The sequence below is a fragment of the Trifolium pratense genome, linkage group LG2 (genome assembly GCF_020283565.1).
Source record: "Trifolium pratense cultivar HEN17-A07 linkage group LG2, ARS_RC_1.1, whole genome shotgun sequence".
In the NCBI taxonomy this organism is placed as follows: Eukaryota; Viridiplantae; Streptophyta; class Magnoliopsida; order Fabales; family Fabaceae; genus Trifolium; species Trifolium pratense.
In genome coordinates, this window is record NC_060060.1 from 17146616 (window position 1) to 17169597 (window position 22982).

The 22982-nt window shown below is 32.0% G+C and overlaps 1 protein-coding gene across 1 annotated transcript; it reads left to right on the forward strand.

Annotated features, from left to right (window-relative positions):
• Positions 1 to 14675: 14675 nt before the first annotated feature.
• On the forward strand, positions 14676 to 22560 carry LOC123907110 (lysine-specific demethylase JMJ706). Its single transcript, XM_045957217.1, has 11 exons — positions 14676 to 16211; positions 17956 to 18283; positions 18848 to 19004; positions 19099 to 19318; positions 19480 to 19533; positions 19616 to 19695; positions 19818 to 20095; positions 20204 to 20599; positions 20769 to 21187; positions 21300 to 21575; positions 21733 to 22560. The coding sequence occupies exons 1-11, from the start codon at positions 16209 to 16211 to the stop codon at positions 22069 to 22071; spliced, it is 2550 nt and encodes an 849-aa protein (XP_045813173.1). The 5' UTR covers positions 14676 to 16208; the 3' UTR covers positions 22072 to 22560.
• The last annotated feature ends 422 nt before the right edge of the window (positions 22561 to 22982 follow it).

The following is a 22982-nucleotide window of genomic DNA, read 5'->3' on the forward strand; positions in this document are numbered from 1 at the left end:
TTCTCTCAATATTCTTTTCTTATTATCGAAATTTGCAAGCCAAAAGAGTCACATGAGGTAAAAAGTTTATCAACATAAAAGATTGAGAGGTTGAACTTCTAACTATTTATTTACGAAATTCAAAACACTTACCATTTGGATCAATTTTCATTATTGGTACTTTTATTAGTTTTTTATTTTTTTGTTTTTAACCTTTTCATTCCCATGGAATGAGCTCTAATATTTCAGAGTGCGGCCATAAAGTAAGTAAAATCGATCAAAAATTATTCTCATTGGAAATCAAACTCAAATTTTCTCAAATGATTCGTTCTAAAAAAATTTATTAAACACTTAAGTCAAATGTCTTGCTTACTTCTCTTAATATTTTAATAAAGTCACAAAGGATAATATTTAATAATTCTATTTTTCCTAAATATATCGAATAAAATTTAGACCAATCTATCTCAAGTAACAATCTTTTACAAGCCATTACGTTTGTAATACCAACACGAAGTAAGATTGGAAGTACTATTTTATTTTATTTTTGGTTTATAACCCTTTGGTTCATATGGGGAAGGGACCCTAGTAGTCCAGTGTTTGGCCGCAAGATAAATAAAGTCTGGCCAAGAAATTATTCCATCCAGGAATTAAACTTGGGTTCTCCTAAAATCCGTCCTTTCTTGTGAAGCTCGTCGGAAGATTGGAAGTACTATTATTTTTGCACATGCTAGGACTTTAGCTAATAATTGGCCTATAATAAATGCTAGTAAGAATATTCTTAAATGTATTTCACTTTAGTAAGAAAAATGAATTTACGTCTCTTTGACTAATTAAGGTTCGGTAGATACACCAAATAGTTGACCATAGAAAGTTAATTTTTGGAATATCATGTGATAGATACAACATTGAATTTTAATGTTGTTAAGTTGTGATTATATTTGTCGGAAAACATTTAAGATATATTAGCTGGATTTCTTATTTCCAACTGGATTTCTTTATTGATCAAGTATATATAAAATTTTGGTCTATTTATTTTATTTTTTATTTATATTTGGCTCTCATGAACTATGAATGAATTCATTAATATTAATAATAATATTTAATTTAATATTAGATATATAAGAGAGTTAACTTATATTAATTTTTTTTCTTCGTAAATCAGGTATTCTCTATATGCTCTAAGCCTTGTGAGACTCAAATGGGTATCAAACTCCCTCAAGAATTTTAACATTATTACATGCCTAAGTCAGAGATTGAACTCAAAATCTTAGTTAAAGTATAAGAGATTTGCGTCATTTCATCTAAATTTTTTGAAAGTAGACGGTTATTAACTTATTACTATATCAACACACTTTCAATTTCCTTAATTAACATTCAATTCATTAATCATTTAACACTAACATATGTTATGTTATATATATAGTAATTAATAGTTATGTTTGTGAAAAAATGAATTTATACTACGATCTATCTACAACCACATTCACACTACGATCTCATCTATCTACAAATCTATATATAACATTAATTAATATAAACCACATGTCTTAGAAATGGATATTGGGCCTAACTCATCCTTACAAAACCGGCTTGTAAGGTGAGGATTGCCTCTAGTATATAAACACTTAGTCAAGCCATCTCGCAACCGATGTGGGACTTCTTAACACACCCCCTCGCGTCCAGCGCTATTGGGCTTGGTACGCGGATATAAATGGTAGGTGGCCCGATATCGGGTGGCCCAACGGATCTTTGAGAGGCTCTGATACCACCATCTTAGAAATGGATATTGGGCCTAACTCATCCTTACAAAACCGGCTTGTAAGGTGAGGATTGCCTCTAGTATATAAACACTTAGTCAAGCCATCTCGCAACCGATGTGGGACTTCTTAACAACATGTGGCACTTTGGTACAACATGAGAATTGAAATCTCCTTGTTTCCCGTACGGTGTTTTTGATTTACACACACAAAAAAAAGAACATAGCACGTTGAATTATTTCTATAAAACACCTGGAGGACTTTGTTCCAATAAATACGCATCTTTGTTCTGTCTGTGTAGTGTGACTGTGAAGTGGTGTTGAGTTTCATTTTCTCATTTAAGACAACATTTTCTTTTGGACAGTTGGACTTGGACCCCAAAAAAATAGGACAAAGTGATAAGTACAATTATAAGAATACTTTAACTATAAGATTAAAAAATTTAAAATGATTTATTTTAATATGTTAAATATTGCATAATGGAAGTACTATTATTTTGTTTTCTAGAATGAATTCTATTTTTGAAGCTGAAATTTAGAGTTTTTGTCTCAAAATGTGACTTTTAGAATACATTTATTATTCAATTGAACTTTAAGTATTGTTTAATAGTCTTATTCAAAATGAATTTTACTTTGTCTTTAGAATGAATTTTTGTTTTAACTTATGTATATATTGTTCTTTTTTTTTTCTTACATGTTGCTTCTCATATAGTAATAAATAAATTAATTATGGAATATTTTATTGCATTCATGGTTAGGTTTAGAGAAGGCTTTTTTTTAATGTCACGTATTTTAGATATCGATAACCGTTTTATTAAAATCAAGTGGTCCATAAAAATCAAATTTTTATTTTATAATTCAATATCAAATTTAAATGTGAATCGTTCAATTTTAATCGAATAACTAGTAACACTTTGATGTGAGTTTGTTGAAAGATCGATATAGGGGAGTGAGACGCTATCTTATATGCATAGTGGTAGTCTAGTCGTTGTGGTTGTTGAAGAATAAAATAAATTTAAATTGGTGATATAGTGGATTATAACTTTTTGTAGTGTCTCTTATAAAAAAAAATGGTATATGTCATGTATCTTGTTCATTGTAATGGATCCATAACGACAAATTGAATACGTGTTTGGTTCTACGATGGACATAATTGATTTTGACAGAATTGAGTTTGACATAATTAATTTTGATAAAATTGAATTTGATAGAATTGATTTATGTTTGGATATAATAATTTATAATTGATTCTTATTAATCCATGTTATTTGTATTATATATTTTGATATGTTAATATTATATATTTAAATGTGAAATGGGTTGAATTGGAGGTTGAGTATATGAACTATGAAGCGAGGTCCCCAGCCCGTCTTTGAGACACCACGTGACACCTTATGGTTCCAATATGTCTCTGTCCTACCAAACTATGCCTACAACATATACACAATTCATATCCAGATTCAAGAGTATTATTAGTAGTATCTTTGATTAAGACTCTGCTTATAAACAATTTGATTATTATATAATAAAAGTATATACAGTGTTTTAGCTCAACCAATTAGCTTTATCTAATCCATCACCCTTTCAATTCAAGTTTTTCTATTGCTTAGAGTTGGTTCTCAGGCCCACCTTCGTGCAATGCATTATGCATGTAGTTCTTGTACTATTCTTAATTAACTAATATGCGTCAATAACACTAACTATCAATAAAGTATAGTGATTAATAAATCCCCTAAGATATAATAATCACACGGATTTTTTTTAACTTAATTACTGTAAGATTTTGTGTTGGGTTTTTAATTTTAGAATGTAATAATGTTAAATTTCTTAAGAAAAGCTTAACATTTGCTTGAGTCATACGATATCTCCTATACATATGTAGATTATGTGGAGGTTTAACTTAAATATAAAAAATGGTCTCATAGTAAAAAAGCATAAATTTTTTAAAAGAATTATTCTTGATTTAAACGGTAAAGAATTATCATTGTATAAAACATAAAGACATACATTAATCAAGGATTAAACTTGCTACAAATATTGAATTTAACTGTTTTAATTTAATTTAAAATGACAATAATTAAAATTATGCAAAAACACTTGCTTACGTTGGGATTTCAACCAAGGACTTAACACACACACAAACATCACAATCTACCAATAATTTATTGATGCGCATATAATATTTAATGAAAATTGACAATATATAACTACTAATGTAGGAGGACCGCAAAATTTAAAGACCTAAAATTACTCCAAAATTTGAAAATTCGATACCGTCGCACATGTCATGCTATAGGGTCGCCCCTATGCATAGGAGTACTTATGAAATCCATTGTCAAGAAAATAATAGCGTTTACCTTTTCACCAAATTTTTATTATTCAGGAATTTACAATAAAAATAATAATAATTTAGATGTAGATTAAACCTCTTAAAAAACCCTATAGGGGTGTTTAAGTCAAACCCAAGTGAACGGCTAATTGCAATTGTCAACCACTCTTGTTTCACTAAGAATATCTATCCATGTGCATATTGATGTACATGTTCATTTTCTAATCCAATTTCTCCCACTCACTTCACTTCTTTATTTTCTAATCATTTGCTTGATTTACTTATTTTGGACTATATCCAAACATATCAATGATGAAGGACCATGTATTTTTATTTTAAATCATAATAATATCGTATTAATTTACTCTTCTAGATCTCACAAAAAAAAAAAACACACTCTTCTAGATAAGAAAGAGAGTAATAAATGAAGGCAAAGTTACAGGGTTTGGTCTTGGTAAGCAAAGTCCCTTTCATAATTTTTCCCTTTTTATGACCATATTTCCTTTTTTACCATATTTTATGACCAACTTGGAACTTGGACCAACTAGCTGAAATTTGATTCACCCCTTGTGTCATTTAACTTCCAAGATTTTGGGTGCTTTGAAAATATACACCTCTAAATTTAATCCACCTCTTCCCCTCATAAACGCTCCAAGGGCTTTACCCATCATCATCATCATCATCATAACTTTAGTAGGTATACCCACGATAAATGTGGCATAATAACTCCCCTACCTCTCCTCAATTATCTCCTATCCAATTTCCTTATGGTCCCATTCTCATCATCATTTGGATTACAAAAATCTATTCAAAAGGATCTTTGTTAAACTGTTTTTCCTCATATATTTTTTAGGAAATGCTAAGAAGTATTCTAAAAACACTAGTTATGAAGTTAAAAGAAGTAATTTTCAATTGAAACAAGCATTACTTATACTTTTAAAAAATAAAATACATAAGCTTCAAGACTTGTTTACTATCTTTCAATCTTAATTAGTGGTTCAAAGATACTAGTTAGCATTTCCTTTTATATATTGGAAATAATTTTGTTCGAGATGTTGTCATGTTTGTTATAGCTTATTTTAGAAGAAAATTATTTTTTAATAAAAATAATCACTTTTAATTGTTTTGCGTCTGTTTGTTACAAAATTTTAAAAATAATCAGAACACAACTAAAAATGAGAAGCTACTAAGAGTAGCTTATAAAATAATAGATTTTTTTTAGAGGAGATAGAAAATAAATGTTAAAAGAAGAAAGTTATTTGTAATTAAAAAAAAATCACTTTTATAAGTTGTATTGTATCCAAACAAACTAAAAAAAATTATTTAAAAAAATGATTTTTATTATAATAAACATACACAAAGTAAATTCAACTTTTCTAAAAATCTCTAAAAACTAATATCTAAATTATTTTTCAACAAAATTACTATTTTTTTAATCCGTAACAAACAAACTTCTTCTATGGTCAACCCTCATTGGTTTCAATTAACCATTTTTGTATTCACCGTTCCTTTTAAATTATCGTTTTTACACATAACAAGGCAACTTGTGATTTTTGTTGCTTTTGATATTATAATTTGTCTTTTTTCCTATAATACTTTTTATTCCATATTTGATAAATTTTCATTATAGTATTGGATCGGTTCATCATTAGACATTAGCCATAACATGGACACGCCCTAAAAACACATCGAAGCAGGGCCAATCATCTCTTGGTAACTGTCAAATGAATGAATTTAAGCAATCTCTCTAAACATGTGCTTGAGGACGATTGTCTAGATGAAAGTTCGAGGACCATAAATCATATAATTCTTTCACCGTAAAGTCTAACTTATGGTGTTAGCCTGTTAGGTTAAGTGGTGCATTATTAAAACTCTAAACCTCAGACAATGACACTTACTTATTTGATCGTCGAATATTTATTGATACGCCATTTTATATTTAGGAGTTCCAGAACCAACGATTCATCGTCAACAAACCGCTTAAACTCTTTCGGGTGAAAAATATAGTTCGAAAGAACCACATTTAATCATATTATTATCTCATTTTGCAATATGTGGTCCAAGAATATTTTTATTTTGCTTTTGATGTCACAACATAAAACGGACTACAACCATACTAAAAAGGGTCATGTTAACATGTGCATCAATGGCACATGTTAAGGTATCTAAAAATAGAAATATGCATTTAATAACATAAAAAAATTTAATGTTTTAAAAGTATAATGCACAAGTTACAAGAGAATATTACTACATTTGTATTCTTAACATGTGCCCTTGGTGCACATGTTAACATTTTCCTGCTAAAAAAGCAATAGGTATTTAAGTGATTTCATACTCTTCATAAGGCATTTTGGTCAATTAGAAAAGTTTCCAGAAACAAAATCTTTACACTTACTACTCCTCCAACGAAAACTCAGACGGCTTTATTAAATGGACAAAGCTAACATGTGTAAATACATATTAAATAATTCAAACTAAAATATTTATTTAAAATTTCGTACTTTCAACCTTATAAAAGTTCATTATCTCACCATTTTTAATGTAATTTTTTTTTAACATACTTCCTCCGGTCATAATTATAAGTAAAAAACACTTTTAGATTCATTGAAAAAATAATATATTGATCAAATATATATATTACTATTTCAATATATCTAAAAAATAGTTTTTGATTATAATTGTGTCAATAGCAAGTACTACCTTAAAGACACATAAAAGACACATATTAAAGAAACTCTTATTAAATTACTGGAATACCCATGTGATTCTTCGCACAAGGAGCTGGTTTAACATGAGCTTACACGCAAAGCAGGGAAGGGTCGTCTAAGGACAGTATCAATAATGTTTCAATAGGTTTCGTGTGACCCGTTGCTGCATTTATTGCTTGTCACTCACTTGTGAATTCTATTATTAAAAGGGTTGTGTTAACTTGTGCCCTAAGGGCACATGTTAAGCTACCTAAAAATAGAAATAGAGCATTTAATGATAGAAAACATTTAATGTTTAGAGAATTGAATACACCACAAGTTCAATAAATTTTTTCCACATTTATCTTCTTAACATGTGCCCTTAAGAGCACAAGTTAACATTCTCCTTATTAAAAAAGTGATTTTTTGTCACTTCATGCTCTGCATTAAATCAATTATCACTACTAGTACCACTCATTTAAGATTAAGATAGGTCAAATCCGTAAAATATCTCCAATACTAATAGTTACTTCTTTCAAAAGTGATTTTCGTTAGATTCAATAGAAATAATCATAATTCGATCCTCCGATTAAAAGTGTGTTGGAATCATTTTATAGTAAAATTGATCATAAAAGCATATTAAGATGTCCAATGAGACGGATACTTGTAGTAGTGGAAAAAAATCACTACTAGTATTATTTAAGGGTTTTCGTTTAGTGTGCAGGATAGGATAAAGACATTATATGATAAAACTCTGGTTAAAGATATGACATGATAGTAGTAACATTATAACACTTATCCTATCATGTATTTGATGTACACATGATAAAAAAAAACAATAGTAATATTTTATCAACGTTTTTTTCTTTTTTTTTTTGAGATTCAAAATACTCTTATATTTTTTTTTTCTCCCAACCCACAAATCAATCAATGGTAAGATGTATATATAAGAGAAGAAAAATTGAAACGCCAAAAAAATTCAGCAAAAATCAATACATTGAGAGATATGTATAAATTGATTTATGAAGAATGAAACAAAGAGAGAAGCATGAAAAAAATTGGGAACAAGAGAAAACGTGAAGAGGAGGAAGGGAGATAGAGAGAGTAGCGGCCGTAGACTAGAGAGAGGTGAGCGAGATGAAAAGAATAAAAGGCGTGAATATTTTAATTATTCCTATTAGATTGCTAACCCATCAAAAATTAAGGATAAGAATAACAAAAAGTTAATAATATAAGATTAAAAATAGGATTAATTTATTTTTTTCTATTAGTGCACCAAACATCAAATTTAATTAGGATATGATAGTATTATCCTATCCTATTCACAAAAAAAAAATATTATCTTATTCTGTCTTCTTATTCTGCGCACCAAACGGACTTTAACTTGACCCAAAAAAATATAGGAGTATTATTCCTTATACTCCTTTCATCCTTAATTATAAGCAAAAATCAATTTTTCAGATTCATTGAAAATTTTATATATCTATACTATAATGTAGACCAAATACATCACTTTTTTAATAAATCTAAAAAGTAAACGAATCTAAAAAGTAAACATTTGCTTATAATTAAAGATAAATGAAGTATTCCTTAACTTCACAAACTAAATCCTTATGACCATCCAAGTATTCCTCCAAAATTTATTCCTATAGTGACATTTAGTTTACGACAAATGGAGTAATATATAGGGATCAGAGTTTAAACTACAATACACCGCTCTCATTGATCGACACTTGTTAAAGAATTGAAAAAATAGTCGTGATAACTAATACCTCGAAGCACTAATTGAGAAAGCCAAAATAAGTGATTTTTACATTAAACAAATACTATTATTTATACTTTAAAACGTAAAATACACAAATTTCAAGATTTGTATACCATATCCAGTTATTTAACAACCGTTGATAAAATTCATTTAAGGAGCTTGATATTATGATTTTCACTAAGCCATAATTTTTTGTAAGAGAGTAATAGTAAGAGATAATTGAATCCATAATGCGTGTTTTCTTAATGTTCTTGTTCTTTTATGGAATTTTTTCGCCTCTATGCTTTTTCTTATTGTATTCATGATGGTATGAATATCAATCTTTTATTAGACAGTGAAACATTATTATTTTCTTATAATTTTTATGCTTTTAGAGTTACAATTATTTTTGTAACCACCATTCAAAAGGGAGAGGAGAGAGATATTGTTTACTATTTTGAATTTCATAATGACCTCATTGACTTTGATTACTATTAGACCAAACAACAATCACACTACTATTTATTTTAATTTAAAGCACATTTTGGCATTGTAACAAACAAAAAAAAACACATGTTGGCATTTTTCTCAAAAAGAGATGTTATTTACCAAAAAAACAAAGAAAATTAATTTTTTAATTACCAAATTTTAAAAAAGAATGTCTTTAAATTTAATAGACTTGTTGGCATTTACCTAAAAATGTATAAGTGGATTTCATAAAAATAAAATATATATATATGTTTCTTTCTTTTTTTAAAAAAAAAAAGAAATATTAGAGAAATTTCACCAACAGAGTTAATAGCATAAAAATGATAAAAAGTAGATTAAATAAGATATACTTTTTTTTTTCAAGTAGCTCGTGCTAGAAATTTCACCATAAGATAAGTAAGTGGGATGATCAGGGTTCGAACCATGACCCCTTACATATATTATCCAATGTCTCTGCCAATTTAGCTAAATTCATGGAACAAATAAGATATGATATTATCATCGGTGTTTGATTGCATGATGATGTATAATATTCATAAGTCTCGCCTTTTATTATTGATTTTGTCTAATATACTAGTACATAAGTAATATGAAATTTTCATCTTGCACAAATTTATTTTTACAATTAGATCAGTAAGTCTCACAATTAAATCAATATATCATATCACATATAATTTAATTCAATAATATGATTGATTAATTTAACAGTTAAAACAAATGTGTCAGTGTGCGCGGTAAATACTTCTTTCGTTTGTTCACCATAATAGACTTAACTATTACTCCAAATATAAGAAACTCAAAATAGTAAATGCTTAAAATAGTTTTTTTTTTAATAGATTTAGTAATATAAGAAACTCAAAACAGTTTCTTAAAATAATTATAGAAGATGCTCAAATATAAGTTGACTTGTAGACCGCAAAAATGTTAGATTCAAACTCCAAATCCATCTCTCTAAACTTTTTGTCCAAAAATAAACTAAAACAAATTATTTAAGTGGAATTTTAATTGAACTTTTTTACCTAAGGTGTGTACGAAGAAATGAAGGCATGTGTAACTTGGTGTGGACCGTTAGAAGTTTGACATATTGACTTGGCCGGCTAGCGAAGTTTCTACAAGCTGAGCCGCCAAGTAGTAGACCAATTCAAAAGTATTACAGTACTACATAATTTCCCTACGGTGGACCACCTTCACAAGTGGTCTACCGTGGACAAGTGATCTACCGAATATGAATTTTAAGAAAGTTACTGTTGAATTGAAAGTTTATATTGTATAGATCATCCATAAATTTTTTAAAATTTTTTGAAAATCATTTGATATGTTATTGAGACCCATCAAGATTTACATTATTTAATAAACTGTTAATCTTGATGTGTCTCAATAACATATCAAATGATTTTCAATTTTTCTAAATTTTTCTATGGATGATCTATATGATATAAACTTTCAATCCAACGGTGAATTTTGTAAAATTCATATTCGTTATAATGTTAGTCATGTCTGATCCACTATGGACCACTTGATGAAGTTGTCCCTATTAGAATTTACCTAATTTCCCACTGAAAACCAAAAACCATTTGCTACAACATGTGATTTCTTTTTCCCTTTCTTTTTTTTGTAGGACATTTTTTTTTATATCCACAAATCTTTTTTATAAGAGATATTTCACATTTTTATATTTATAACAAATCAAAAAAATAAATATATCTTATAACAAAGGATAGGAAAAAGTATAAAGAAGACTTAACTATATTAAATAAAGGCTTTGCATTATAAGCTTCGGCATTGTTCGTTTTAAGGCAAGTGTACTTAAATCGTCAAGTAATAAAAGAATGTCGAACCACAAAATATTGTCGTATTTACACAAAACAATCGAAACTATTGTTAAGAGTCCCACATCGGTTGAGAGATGGCCTGACTAAGTGTTTATATACTAGAGGCAATCCTCACCTTACAAGCCGGTTTTGTAAGGATGAGTTAGGCCCAATACTCAATTCTAAGATGGTATCAGAGCCTCTCCCCGATCCGTTGGGCCATCTGTTATCAGGTTTCCGTTATCGGGCCACCTACCGTTTATATCCACGCACCAAGCCCAATAGTGCTGGGCGTGAGGGGGTGTGTTAAGAGTCCCACATCGGTTGAGAGATGGCCTGACTAAGTGTTTATATACTAGAGGCAATCCTCACCTTACAAGCCGGTTTTGTAAGGATGAGTTAGGCCCAATACTCAATTCTAAGAACTATTACTTAAATGTACAAAGGGTAACATAATTGGGGGTTTTTCCAAGTCTATAAGTAAAATTCAATCGCAAGTAACTAAGAACAATGTTTAAAACAAATTCAAAAAAAAAAAAAAAAAAACAATGTTTAAAACGGTTTTTTGGAAAATTCTTGTATTAAAAGTAGGTTGGATCTTGGAAAAGTCCGTAAATTATGCAATTAAATAGTAATCAATCATTAATGCAATGGAAATCCCTCTAGTATTATGATTAGATTAACTTTAATGAATTCAAAAGCACTTAGATGAAATGACGCGGGTCTCGTCTAGCTTAACCAAGGTTCTGGGTTCGATCCCTTACTTGGACATGCAATAATGTTAAAACTATTAGGAATAGTTTGCCACCCATTTGGGTCACACAAAGTTTGAGGGATTAGTCTCTACAGTTATGCGCAGAGGATACCCGATTTAAAAAAAAAAAGATTAACTTTGATGATGAATACCAATGTCTTGGTTGGTTCATCCTCACCATGATTCATAGCTTCCCAATCTTTTGGTAGAAGCTATGATTGATGGAGGAAATTAAGCTTATTAATCCTTTAATCACACTAATTCAATCAAAACCTCTAAAGATCAAACTTAATGTTCAATGAACTTATGTCCAATTTCAATCAATATTCTCATAACAATTGAAATTCAAAATCAATTCAAACTTTTATCAAGAGTAGAAAGCATTAAAATCACAATTCATTGCATAATACTCACAAATGGGGAATTCATTACATTAAAGGATAGATTACAAATAGAAATCGATAATTCAATTCTTAATCTAAATCTAACCTTGAGAGGTTTAGTTCTCCATGTAAATTTGGGACAACTCCATCAAAATCATGAGCAGAGATGCTTCCATGGTGATAATTGGTACATAATTGGTCAATCTTCTCTCAAAGGTCAAGGGAAATTCAGATCCAAACTTCAAAGAAATTCAATATACAACTTTTTTTTCCAAAATTTCGAACCAGATACCAGAAAATGAGTGTGTCTTTTATAAGAACACAGACCTGCGCCATGTGCTAGATCCACCGCGCCGCGCGCAGGCCAAACTCCAAATAGCTGCGCGACGCGCAGGCCAGACTCCCAACAGCTGCGACGCGCAGGATGAACTTCAGACCAGCTCTCCAGCCATAATTCCTCAAGAAGAAACACCAGGAGCCACTGCTCCAAGTGCAGTACAAATTTAAAAAATCCACTATTTCTTCAGGTTTCTTGTGTTTCAAGTAATCTCTTCAATTATGTATTTTCCACTTATTTAATGGAAAAAAAGCATCAAAAGGGCCCTAATTTGGCTTGAACTTGTCTAAAATCCTATAAAATTACGTAAAGTCTTCCAACATCAAGTATTACGATAAAATATAAATAAGTAGAAATATGACTAACAACAACAATTACAGTAAACGACCCAAATGACCTTATGTTTTTTTTGTAAATATCCGACACTGCACCTCACAATCTTCTCTACTCCTCATTAATAGAGTTTTTACCTTTCGTGGGAATCGAATCTTATACCTATTCTAAGTACATGTTCAAGCTATAAATACTATTTGTATGTTTTAATTTGTTTTTGACAAAACATAATTCTTAAACTTAAATATAATGTACTTTATATAGTTATAATAAATTTTGAGAAAATATGTTTTTGAAAATAACATACAAAAATATTAAAAAACGTTTTATCCACTTATATTGTGTCACCTCTCTACTTCACTCATTGTCATGATTGTCTTGAACATAAAAAATATTTGGGAATATCATCCCAACTTTTAAGACCGCAAAATGTTGTTTGACCTACATAAAGTATCTTATGAAAAATTAAAACGAAAATGAATTTAATTGTTATGTATTGTTGGTGTAAAATTATTTTATACATATATTCAATAATATGTTGCCACATCGATTAATGAACGTGACACATAATGTATTTTAAAACACAATATATGATATGTCAATATAAATTAAATTCAACAAAAATTCATTACTTTGATGGATATATATGGTCTGCTTAAAAAAAAAAATACACAAGCTCACCGTAAACTAATTTTGCACTAATACCAATAAAAGTAATTTAATTTTTGTGTTATATCAATAAAGGTTCTCCCTCCATCCCAAAATATAAGATATCAATACATAATTTTGATTATAAATATCTTTAATTGTGTATAATTACAAATCAAACAAGATCTTATATGATAATATTTACATTTATTTATTTTTAGAAAAATACGATCAAAATAAGACATATAAATAATGTATTTAGTCAAAGTGAGTCTTATAAAATGGGACAGAGGGAGTAATTAGAGATTTGGTTTATCACACATGCGAAAAAAATTTGACTGTAAGGAAAAAAAATTCATTTTTGTTTGTTCCACTTGTTCCTCGACAGAGATTAATAATCGCTAGCAGCATTAAAAACTTTGTACTTACATGATAATAACAAAAAAGAGTTTAAAGATGGTAAGCAGTCGGTGTAATGAAAGTTTACACAGACATCCATTAAAAAACCACCGCTCTTCCATGTCATATAAGTAGTTTGAAAATAACCATACATGAGTGAAGTGATGTTGCAGAAAAATAAAATATGGGTCATGTTAACATGTGCATAAAAGACACATGTTAAGGTTCTAAATATAGAAAATTGCATTTATTGTTAGAAAAAAATTTAATGCTTAAGAAGTTAAATGCACATATTTCAATATATTATTTCTACTTTTGATTCCTTAACATGTGCCTTTGGTGCACATGTTAACATTTTCCATAAAATATTATTGGTTATTTGTGTAACATTGTTTTACTATGCCTGCTTATATATTTTAATGTCAACAAAAAAAATAAATAATAGAATGACGTACAAAATACAATACTTATTGATTGATGCCGTAAAATTATTTTACCCGATTTGCAGACAATCATTTTTCTAAAAAAATTATACATAAATGAACAACAAAAATTATGTTTGGATGGTAAACTAAATTCTCGCGAAAACTAAATTGAGAAACTTAGAGAACATATTATGCTAAAAAATTTAAAATGTCAAACCAAAAGATATGTCAATTGTCATCACATACTTTCTCATCTCTAACCTTAATTATAAATAAATTTTTAAATTTTAAATTTTCAGATTTATTAAATAATTATTATATCTGCCTTTAATTATGAATCAAATATATTAGTTATCCGATTAATTTAAAAAGAAAATTTTGAACCAAATTATATTAGTTATCGGTTTAATTTAAAAAGAAAATTTGCTTATAATTAAGATGTGTAGTACTCTCTTTGGCCTCGTAAATAAGCAAAAATATCTTTTAAAATTTATTAAAAAATAGATGTATTTAATCTAAAATATAGACCAAATACATCACCTTTTAATGAACCTAAAAAAATTACTTTTGCTTACGTGGAGAACGGGAGAGAGTATAATGCACAAAGGACAGATGAGATGAGAAAGCTCCAACTTGGAAATTGGAAATGAAATTTGCTGAGCAAGGCAGAGAACAGGAGAAGTTCTCGTGAAGTGGATACACTTACTGGGCCCTATTGTCTTCTCAAAATCAAGATGGGACACACACACCCTTCACAACCCTATTGTAACCGCCAGCTATTACCGTTCTGTTCACCACCCTTTCTTTACTAACCCATCACAGAAGACACACTATATCCACAAAACCATACTCTTACCCACATGCCACGTACTACTCCTATTTACCACGCGTCTACCCCACCTTCTTTCTAGGAATTACCCTACCCCACACTTTACCGCTACTTCTCAAAACCCATATTTACCCTTCCCTCCCGCGCTAACTTAAACAAACCGATCAAGGACAAAATCGTCCTTACATTTCAATAACTTAACTAACTGCAAGGTAGGTGAAAATTATCCTGTACAAGTCGGCAGTTCAACAGAAAAAGTACACATGCCTCTGAGCCTTTCTGATTCAAGGGATTTTTCAGTTTAAAGTACTTTTGACGGTTCTAAGTAAACGACACCCTAAATCAACGGTTAGATGTCAACTTTGTCTATATATTCCACCAAAATCTTATTACACGTGATTATTCTCTTTTTCAGTTTTTCTGCTACTTTCTTTTTCTCTGACCGATACAGAACCCAGTCCTCATCGATAACACCGCTTTTTAATTTTACTAAAATACCCTCCATTTCATTACATTAATTACACTGTCTTTAATTCTCTACCCGCCATAAATTCTAACAGTAACGGTGATTGTGTAATTCCGTCATGTTCGCGTAACGGCGTTATCTTTAATCGCGTTTACACTCAAAACGCGTTTTGCAATTTGGACGGCCTGTTTGTTTCGTTGAACCACCTAACAACCACCACCACTTCTCTTCAAACTTTCTTTTATTTAATTATTTTATCAACCAAACAAACCCAAACAAAAATAAAAAAATAAAGCCCATTTATTTATTTATTTTATATATTCCGGTTTTCAGAGCTAAAAAAGCGATTAATTATTTTGGACTATAAAACTATAAATTATCACTTCCTTACCCTTTTTCGGTTTTCTAAGCATTTGTTTCTCTCTCTCCCTCATCACTGTTTCTCTCCGTTTTCTTTTCTCGCCGGTAAACTTTTCCGTTCGCCGGAAAACCGCTTTCGTTTTTTTTTCAACGTTATTCCGCGTCTCCGTAGGAAGCTGGTCACGTTCTTCCGATTGAGAAACTCACATTCACTCCCAATTTTCCGTGATTGCTCCTACAAAGGCGTTGGATCTCTCTGTAACGCCGGTATAAGCTTCGTATACGGCGTTGTTCGAGAATGTGGCGAGCCTTGTGTTCTTATAAGGCTAGGTTTTAATCTGCTACATTCAGGATCGTGATTTAGGGTTTGGCTTTGTGATTTGATTTCGGTTACGTTACGGTTACGTGATTCTGTTAAATTGTGATTGCTTGTTCTAGTTAACAAAACGGAGAACTACAGGGACCGAGTTCGTAATGAAATGGTAGGTTAATTGCGTTTTGTTGAAGAACGAAATTGTTTCGTGTAATTGTTTCGTTATTGATTCATGAATGCTTGAATTTCTCTATGAAATGTATCTTCCTTCTGGTTATTGTTCAGATCTCGTGCATTGTTATACTTTTTTATGAATTTAATGCGATTTCTCTGATTTTGTTGGCTTGAATAATGATTTTTCCTTAATCAGTTTTTTCGTTGAAGGATTCTTGTGGTGCATTTTGCGAGAATGAATTTTTTTCTTAACAAGTAAAACATATAGCTCTTATCTGAAAATTGATTAAGAAAAAGTATTATGAGAAAAACTAGGGTAATTTTTTCCTCTTTTGTGGCTTAATTCTAAAATATGAATATGAATTAAGAAATTTACTTTAATCAAGGATTATTAACAGTTTTCTGGGCCTATCTTTACTTTTTTTGTTCTGGTTGGAATTTGCATGACTATTCTACTTTTTGTGTGATTGGGTTTTCTGAGGTGGAAAATAATGATGTTGATGGGAGTAGTAAACTGTTCAAATTTCAGCGCATGCACTTGTTGAATGTCTCTATTCAATTTCTATAGGATCATTTTTTGTTGACTATTTCCTTTGCGTTGTTATGCTATATTGGGATGTTTTTTTTTTACTCTCTTAGTGGCTGCTTTTCATGAGTGAGGTGATTGTGATTATTTACTTTGGACTTTGAATGCAATTTTGATATAGCTGGTAAATGTTCTTGACTTGGGTTGTGATCGTACCTGGTGATCAGAATAGATTGATGGCCGGTCCGTTGAGCGAGCGTCCACACCGAAGGGGGGGTTTGTACCTGCAGGTGCTCCGATGCCTAAGTCAGCAAAGTGAACAGAGAGATACAAAGGAAGAAAGAGAAAGTAGAGTGAATAATGATTTAGAATACCTGGCTCTCCTGTCTAGGAGAGCTTATATAGTGCCCCCAGCGCTGGGCCAAAGGTTGGTCTATTGGGCCGGGATAACCGGCCCAATAGACTCAACTGCCAAGATAGTCCCTGTATCGTAGGGGAAGGCCGTTATTTGCCTCTATCTTGGTTGGAGCCGTTCCGCTATTCGCGGGTAAGGGATAGGCTCCATGACAGCTGTGGCTGGATAGAGGAGCACGTGTTAAACGTGCTGCTTAGCTGTTAAGCTAAGGCGGAATGAGTCATCGTGCATGGATAAACGAGCACGTGATTAGCGTGGAGCTAATCCGTTATGTCGAGCAGGACACGTCATTGGTTGACATGTCGGGGAAGTCCCCCTTATTGGGCCGTGCCCTAAATGTCGGGCAGAAGGGATTGGGCCAGCCCTTGGCCCAGTCCAGAACAGGTTGTTTTGTAACAAGTACCCTGATCATCAAGTTATTGACTCCTCAATTGTAATTTGTCAAAGTACATATCATTTGTTTTCCCCCAGGATTGTTGAGTTTGTTGTTTAGCATTTATTCCTTTCTCTTTGTTGAATTGCATCCTTTGCCAACTGGAGTAAGCTAAAGCATTAGAAATTATGCTTTGCTTTGACATCCCTTTGGCTCATTTCTTGATGAATTACCGGGGCAGTGTTCCGGTGGTGCCAACAAAGTATATGATTCAGTCTATTCGTTCTTGGATATATGAACATATCTATTGAGTTTCAAGTAGCTGTAAACTTGTGATATGATTTTGTTTTATTGTTTGCTTTCAAAATTATCCTTGCATTTTTGTACGTTCTAATCCGATTGTGAAAATGTGAAACATCTAATAGGTGGAAGGAGGAAGAGTACGTTTGTCCGAGGAAGCTAGAAATGGGTTAGAAGTGTTGAAGCGTAAAAGGCTTCAGCGCGCACAGGCGAGTGTTGCTAACATGACAAATAGAAGCGGAGGAGATGCTTTGAGAGCTTCAGCTCCATGTGGTCCAAGATTGCATGGTAATCCGGATGTCTTTTTCAAGCGGAAGGTGGCTAAGTTTGATACAAGTGATTTGGAATGGACTGATAAAATTCCAGAGTGTCCTGTGTATTCTCCAACAAAGGAAGAATTTGAAGATCCTTTGGTTTATTTGCAAAAGATAGCTCCAGAAGCTTCTAAATATGGTATGGAGTTTGGCAATTGATACTTTTTATTTTTTCGACGTGTAATCACGTTAGTAGTATACACTGATGTTATCTTATTGGTTAATTTGTTGATCAGTAAACCCCGGCATTAACATGCACACAAGTTTTGGGATTCTCATACTTTTACCACTTAAATATTTCTTTCGGGTGTGTTGTGAGGTTGTATTAATAGTAGTTTGTAAGAGATAAAATCATTGGATTCTGAGTAGAGTGTTATGTGCAAACTCCCATACCAATATGCTGAGATAAAATCAATATTTTGTCTTAGGCGTAGTTTGGATTAGCTTCTATCATGTAGTAGCTTCAATTAAAACTTCATGATTTCTACCAATAGAAAAGCATTCATAAGCATATAAATGTTTATGGAAAAGTAGTGATAATTAGTTTGAATATTTTATTAATGCAACTGGCCTTTTCAAGAAATTCCTTATTTGCTGATGTAATTTACCATGTCTTCTCTTTATAGAAAGGGGTGGATGAAATCAGTAGAGTGATATAATTATGACCTATCTTTATTCATTAGAATTTTTTTATGAGTTCCAGGTATATGCAAGATTATTTCGCCTTTGAGTGCTTCTGTACCTGCTGGGGTTGTTTTAATGAAGGAGAAAGCAGGATTCAAGTTTACAACCAGAGTGCAGCCTCTTCGCCTTGCTGAATGGGATACTGAAGACAAAGTCACATTTTTTATGAGTGGAAGGTCAGTTCTCTAATGTCTATGTTAATATTTGTAATTTCAATTTCATTATATACCATTTCTGATTAAACAATTGTAATTCATTGATTTCATTCAGAAATTATACATTCCGTGATTATGAGAAAATGGCGAACAAGGTATTTGCACGAAGATATTGCAGTGTTGGATGTCTTCCTGCCACTTACTTGGAAAAGGAGTTTTGGCATGAAATTGGTTGCGGGAAAATGGATACCGTTGAATATGCATGTGATGTTGATGGCAGTGCCTTTTCATCTTCTCCTACCGATCAGCTTGGGAACAGCAAATGGAATTTGAAGGTGTTAAATTTACTGGTGTCTCTTTTGTATTTGTTGTTTTCTTTTTAACCTGTTTTTTGTTTATTTATCATAAGGGACAAATCATTTTAACAAAATGATGGTTTTTGCGTTTTCTTTTCGTGTTAATACACTTGCTGAATACTTCCTCTCTATTATTTTAGAAGCTTTCCCGGTTGCCGAAATCAACACTGCGTCTCTTGGAAACTTCAATTCCAGTATGACAATTTCTTTATGTTGGTCTGTCATTTATGTACACTGTACTATTCTTTTTGTGTCTTATGTTGGGCTTTATTTCAGGGAGTAACAGAACCCATGCTATACATTGGAATGCTGTTTAGCATGTTTGCATGGCACGTGGAGGATCATTATTTGTACAGGTAAAATTGAATTAACTAGTTATACTAATAAATAGTGAAGCGTTATCACCAAGCAAATAAATTCTTCTTAAGTTGCATATTTAATGATATTGATATATTCTATGGTAATATGGTAATGGCAGCATTAATTATCAGCACTGTGGTGCGTCAAAAACATGGTATGGTATCCCTGGTCATGCAGCTTTGGAATTTGAAAGGGTGGTGAGGGAACATGTATATTCTACCGATATTTTGTCAAGTGATGGGGAAGATGGAGCCTTCGATGTTCTCTTGGGGAAAACAACTTTATTTCCACCTAATATTTTGTTGGAGCATAAAGTTCCTGTCTATAAGGCTGTCCAAAAGCCAGGGGAGTTTGTAATAACCTTCCCTAGAGCGTATCATGCAGGCTTCAGTCATGGTTAGATTTGTTTTCAATTATTTTATTCCTGGAATGACATCTTTTTATGCTGCTTCCCATTTAATGCATGCAAAATATTAATGTTGCATATCTTGAATAAAATTCTAGGTTTCAACTGTGGAGAAGCAGTGAATTTTGCACTTGGTGATTGGTTTCCTCTTGGGGCAATTGCGAGCAGGCGATATGCACTTCTTAACAGGGTTCCTTTACTGCCCCATGAAGAACTTCTTTGCAAAGAAGCGATGCTCATTCATACATCCTTGGAACTTGAAGATTCAGACTTTCCCTCTTCAGACTTGCTTTCTCATAATAGAACAAAGATATCTTTCATTAATTTGTTGCGTTTCCAACATTGTGCCAGTTGGTTACTACTGAAATCAAGGGCATGTATAAGTGTTTCTTCTCATTCACATGGCACAATTCTCTGTAGCCTGTGCAAACGTGACTGTTATATAGCTTATGTCGATTGCAGCTGTCACATGCATCCTGTATGCCTACGCCATGGTAAGCTTTGTTCAACGCTATTTACTAAGATTGTGTGTGTCAATGCATGCAAATTTTTTTTGGGAACGTATATGTGTGTGCGCATGGTAGCTAATAAATTTTGTTACTTCTGATTATATTATACGTGGCCAACAATGATTTTTAATGTCTTTAAATTTTGTGATTGCAGATGTTAAATCTCTTGACTTCACCTGTGGGAGAAAATACACTCTTTATTTGAGAGAGGATATTGCGGATATGGAAGCTGCAGCCAAGATGTTTGAGCAAGAAGATAGGATATTGGATGAGATAAGAAAGCAATCCAAAAGTGACCAAGATATGTACTCATATCCTTTGTCAGATATGTTTCAGAGAGCTGAAGCAAATGGATACGAACGATATTGTGAGCTTAAACTTGATTCTACGATTGAATTTTATACAACTCCAGAACAGTCAACAAATAACCAAGAGTGTGGCACACAAAATCAACTTGTTTTGGGACATTGCTCAGAAGTTCATACACCGGAAGCGTCTGAGATTTCCTTTTCTGCTGCATCCACTCTTTGTTCTCTTTCAGAACCTCTTGATTGTTCCTCTGCTCCCAAAAATGTAAGTTTTATGAATATGAATATGGTATTCGAATATTGACAATTTGTCACTGCTCGACCGCATGGGTTTTGAACGGCTATTATTAAATCAACTAACGCTGTTCATTCTTTAGGCTGAGGAGCAGGCTAACTTGAAAATGGGCATTATTGATTTTGAAGAACTTGGCGAAACAGTATCCAACAGTGCATGCAAATCTTCGCTATCCCCTGCTCTGTATCATGAAAGCTCGGCTGAACTGCATGATCTCCAGAAACCGGACATGAAACCCATAGTGGATAACGACAGTGATGATTCTGATTCAGGGATATTTAGGGTAAAGCGACCTTCCTCTCTGAAAGCAGAGAAAAGAAATGCAAAGGTTGCTGCTTTGAAGCATTCTGAGCAGCAGGTGTGTAAAATAGTCAATCAATGATTTAATCAGTCCATCATGTATATCTGCTGGATATTCTGTTGCTCTGTCTGTCTCTAGCGCGATTTTTTTCCTCACATTTCCCATGTTTTCTATTTTACCTAAATGACTAACTAATTTTTATCGATATGAGCAGGGACTTAAGCGATTGAAAAAAGTCCCCCCTGAAGGAAAAAGCAGGCAACAAATGAATTTCAGAACCAGTGAATTAAGTTACAAACAAAACCCTGTTAGTCATAAAGTTGATATCGAAATTTCCTCGAAGGACAGATTTGCAAGGGGAAATGGTGCTCCCATTTCTGTAAGATATAAAAAGTCAAGCAATGAAGATGTAAGCATCCATATGCAACAAGATCACCACCGGAGAGAGAGGTTTCAGCAAACTTATAGGGAAGCACCTTCCATTGAGACTGGGCCCAAGCGACTTAAAGTCCGAGGCCCTTCATTCATAGGCTTAGAGAGCAGGTTGAATTGAAGTTTCAAGTTGCCTTTTGACAATGATTGCGAGAGTCTGACTTTGCTAACTTCATTTTAGCTAACAGGCTTTCTAACAAATACAGAAATCGAAATGATTGATTCAGGAAGCAGCTGCAAGGTATTAACCAATTAGGATAAGAATTTAAATTCTTTGTGCATGAAAGCCCTAACATTTGGGCAATCTGCACTGGTGGTGATCCTTTGGGTTCTCTAGCCGGGGTATTTTTCCTACTTCGCTAGGTGAACCTGACTGAACTGCAAAGCTAGGAACTTAGAAATTGGTTTAATGGCTCCTTATTTCAATGTAAATTTGTTTACTTTTCTTTTCATCAGTCGTTTAGGTCTTGTTAGGAACATGGGTCCCTCCATTGTTTTCTTACTAAAATGCTGTCAGCTGCTTCCCCTTTTAATGTTGATTCATTCTTTTTGTAGAAATAGGTCCTTGTACCTAGAACTACATTGAATAAAAGTTCAAAGAAATTCCTTATTTTCTTCCAATATTCATTTCATCCATCATTTGTTTTTTGCACATCTCTACTTTGCCGTTCTTTTCGTACATTCTTTTTTTATACAGTACATGCATTTTATCCACTATTCTTTAACAAATAACTTAACTCAGATGCATAAAAGAAATAGAATATGTCAAGTTGTATGTTTGTTTTATGCATTTCAAGGTTTTCATATTGTTTCTATATTATGATACTCTCAATTCTGTTTACAAAATTTGAAGACATTTTATTTTAATTTAAAGTTTCAAACAATATCGTCCCCATTGTTACAACCTAGTGATTTTTTGCGGGGGTCATTTTGTGAAATCCCGAGTTTGAATTTCGGTCACCACATTTCTCCTTCATGTGTTTATTTTATTTGACTATATTTTGGCTAATTGGCAATTAGCAAAATAATGAT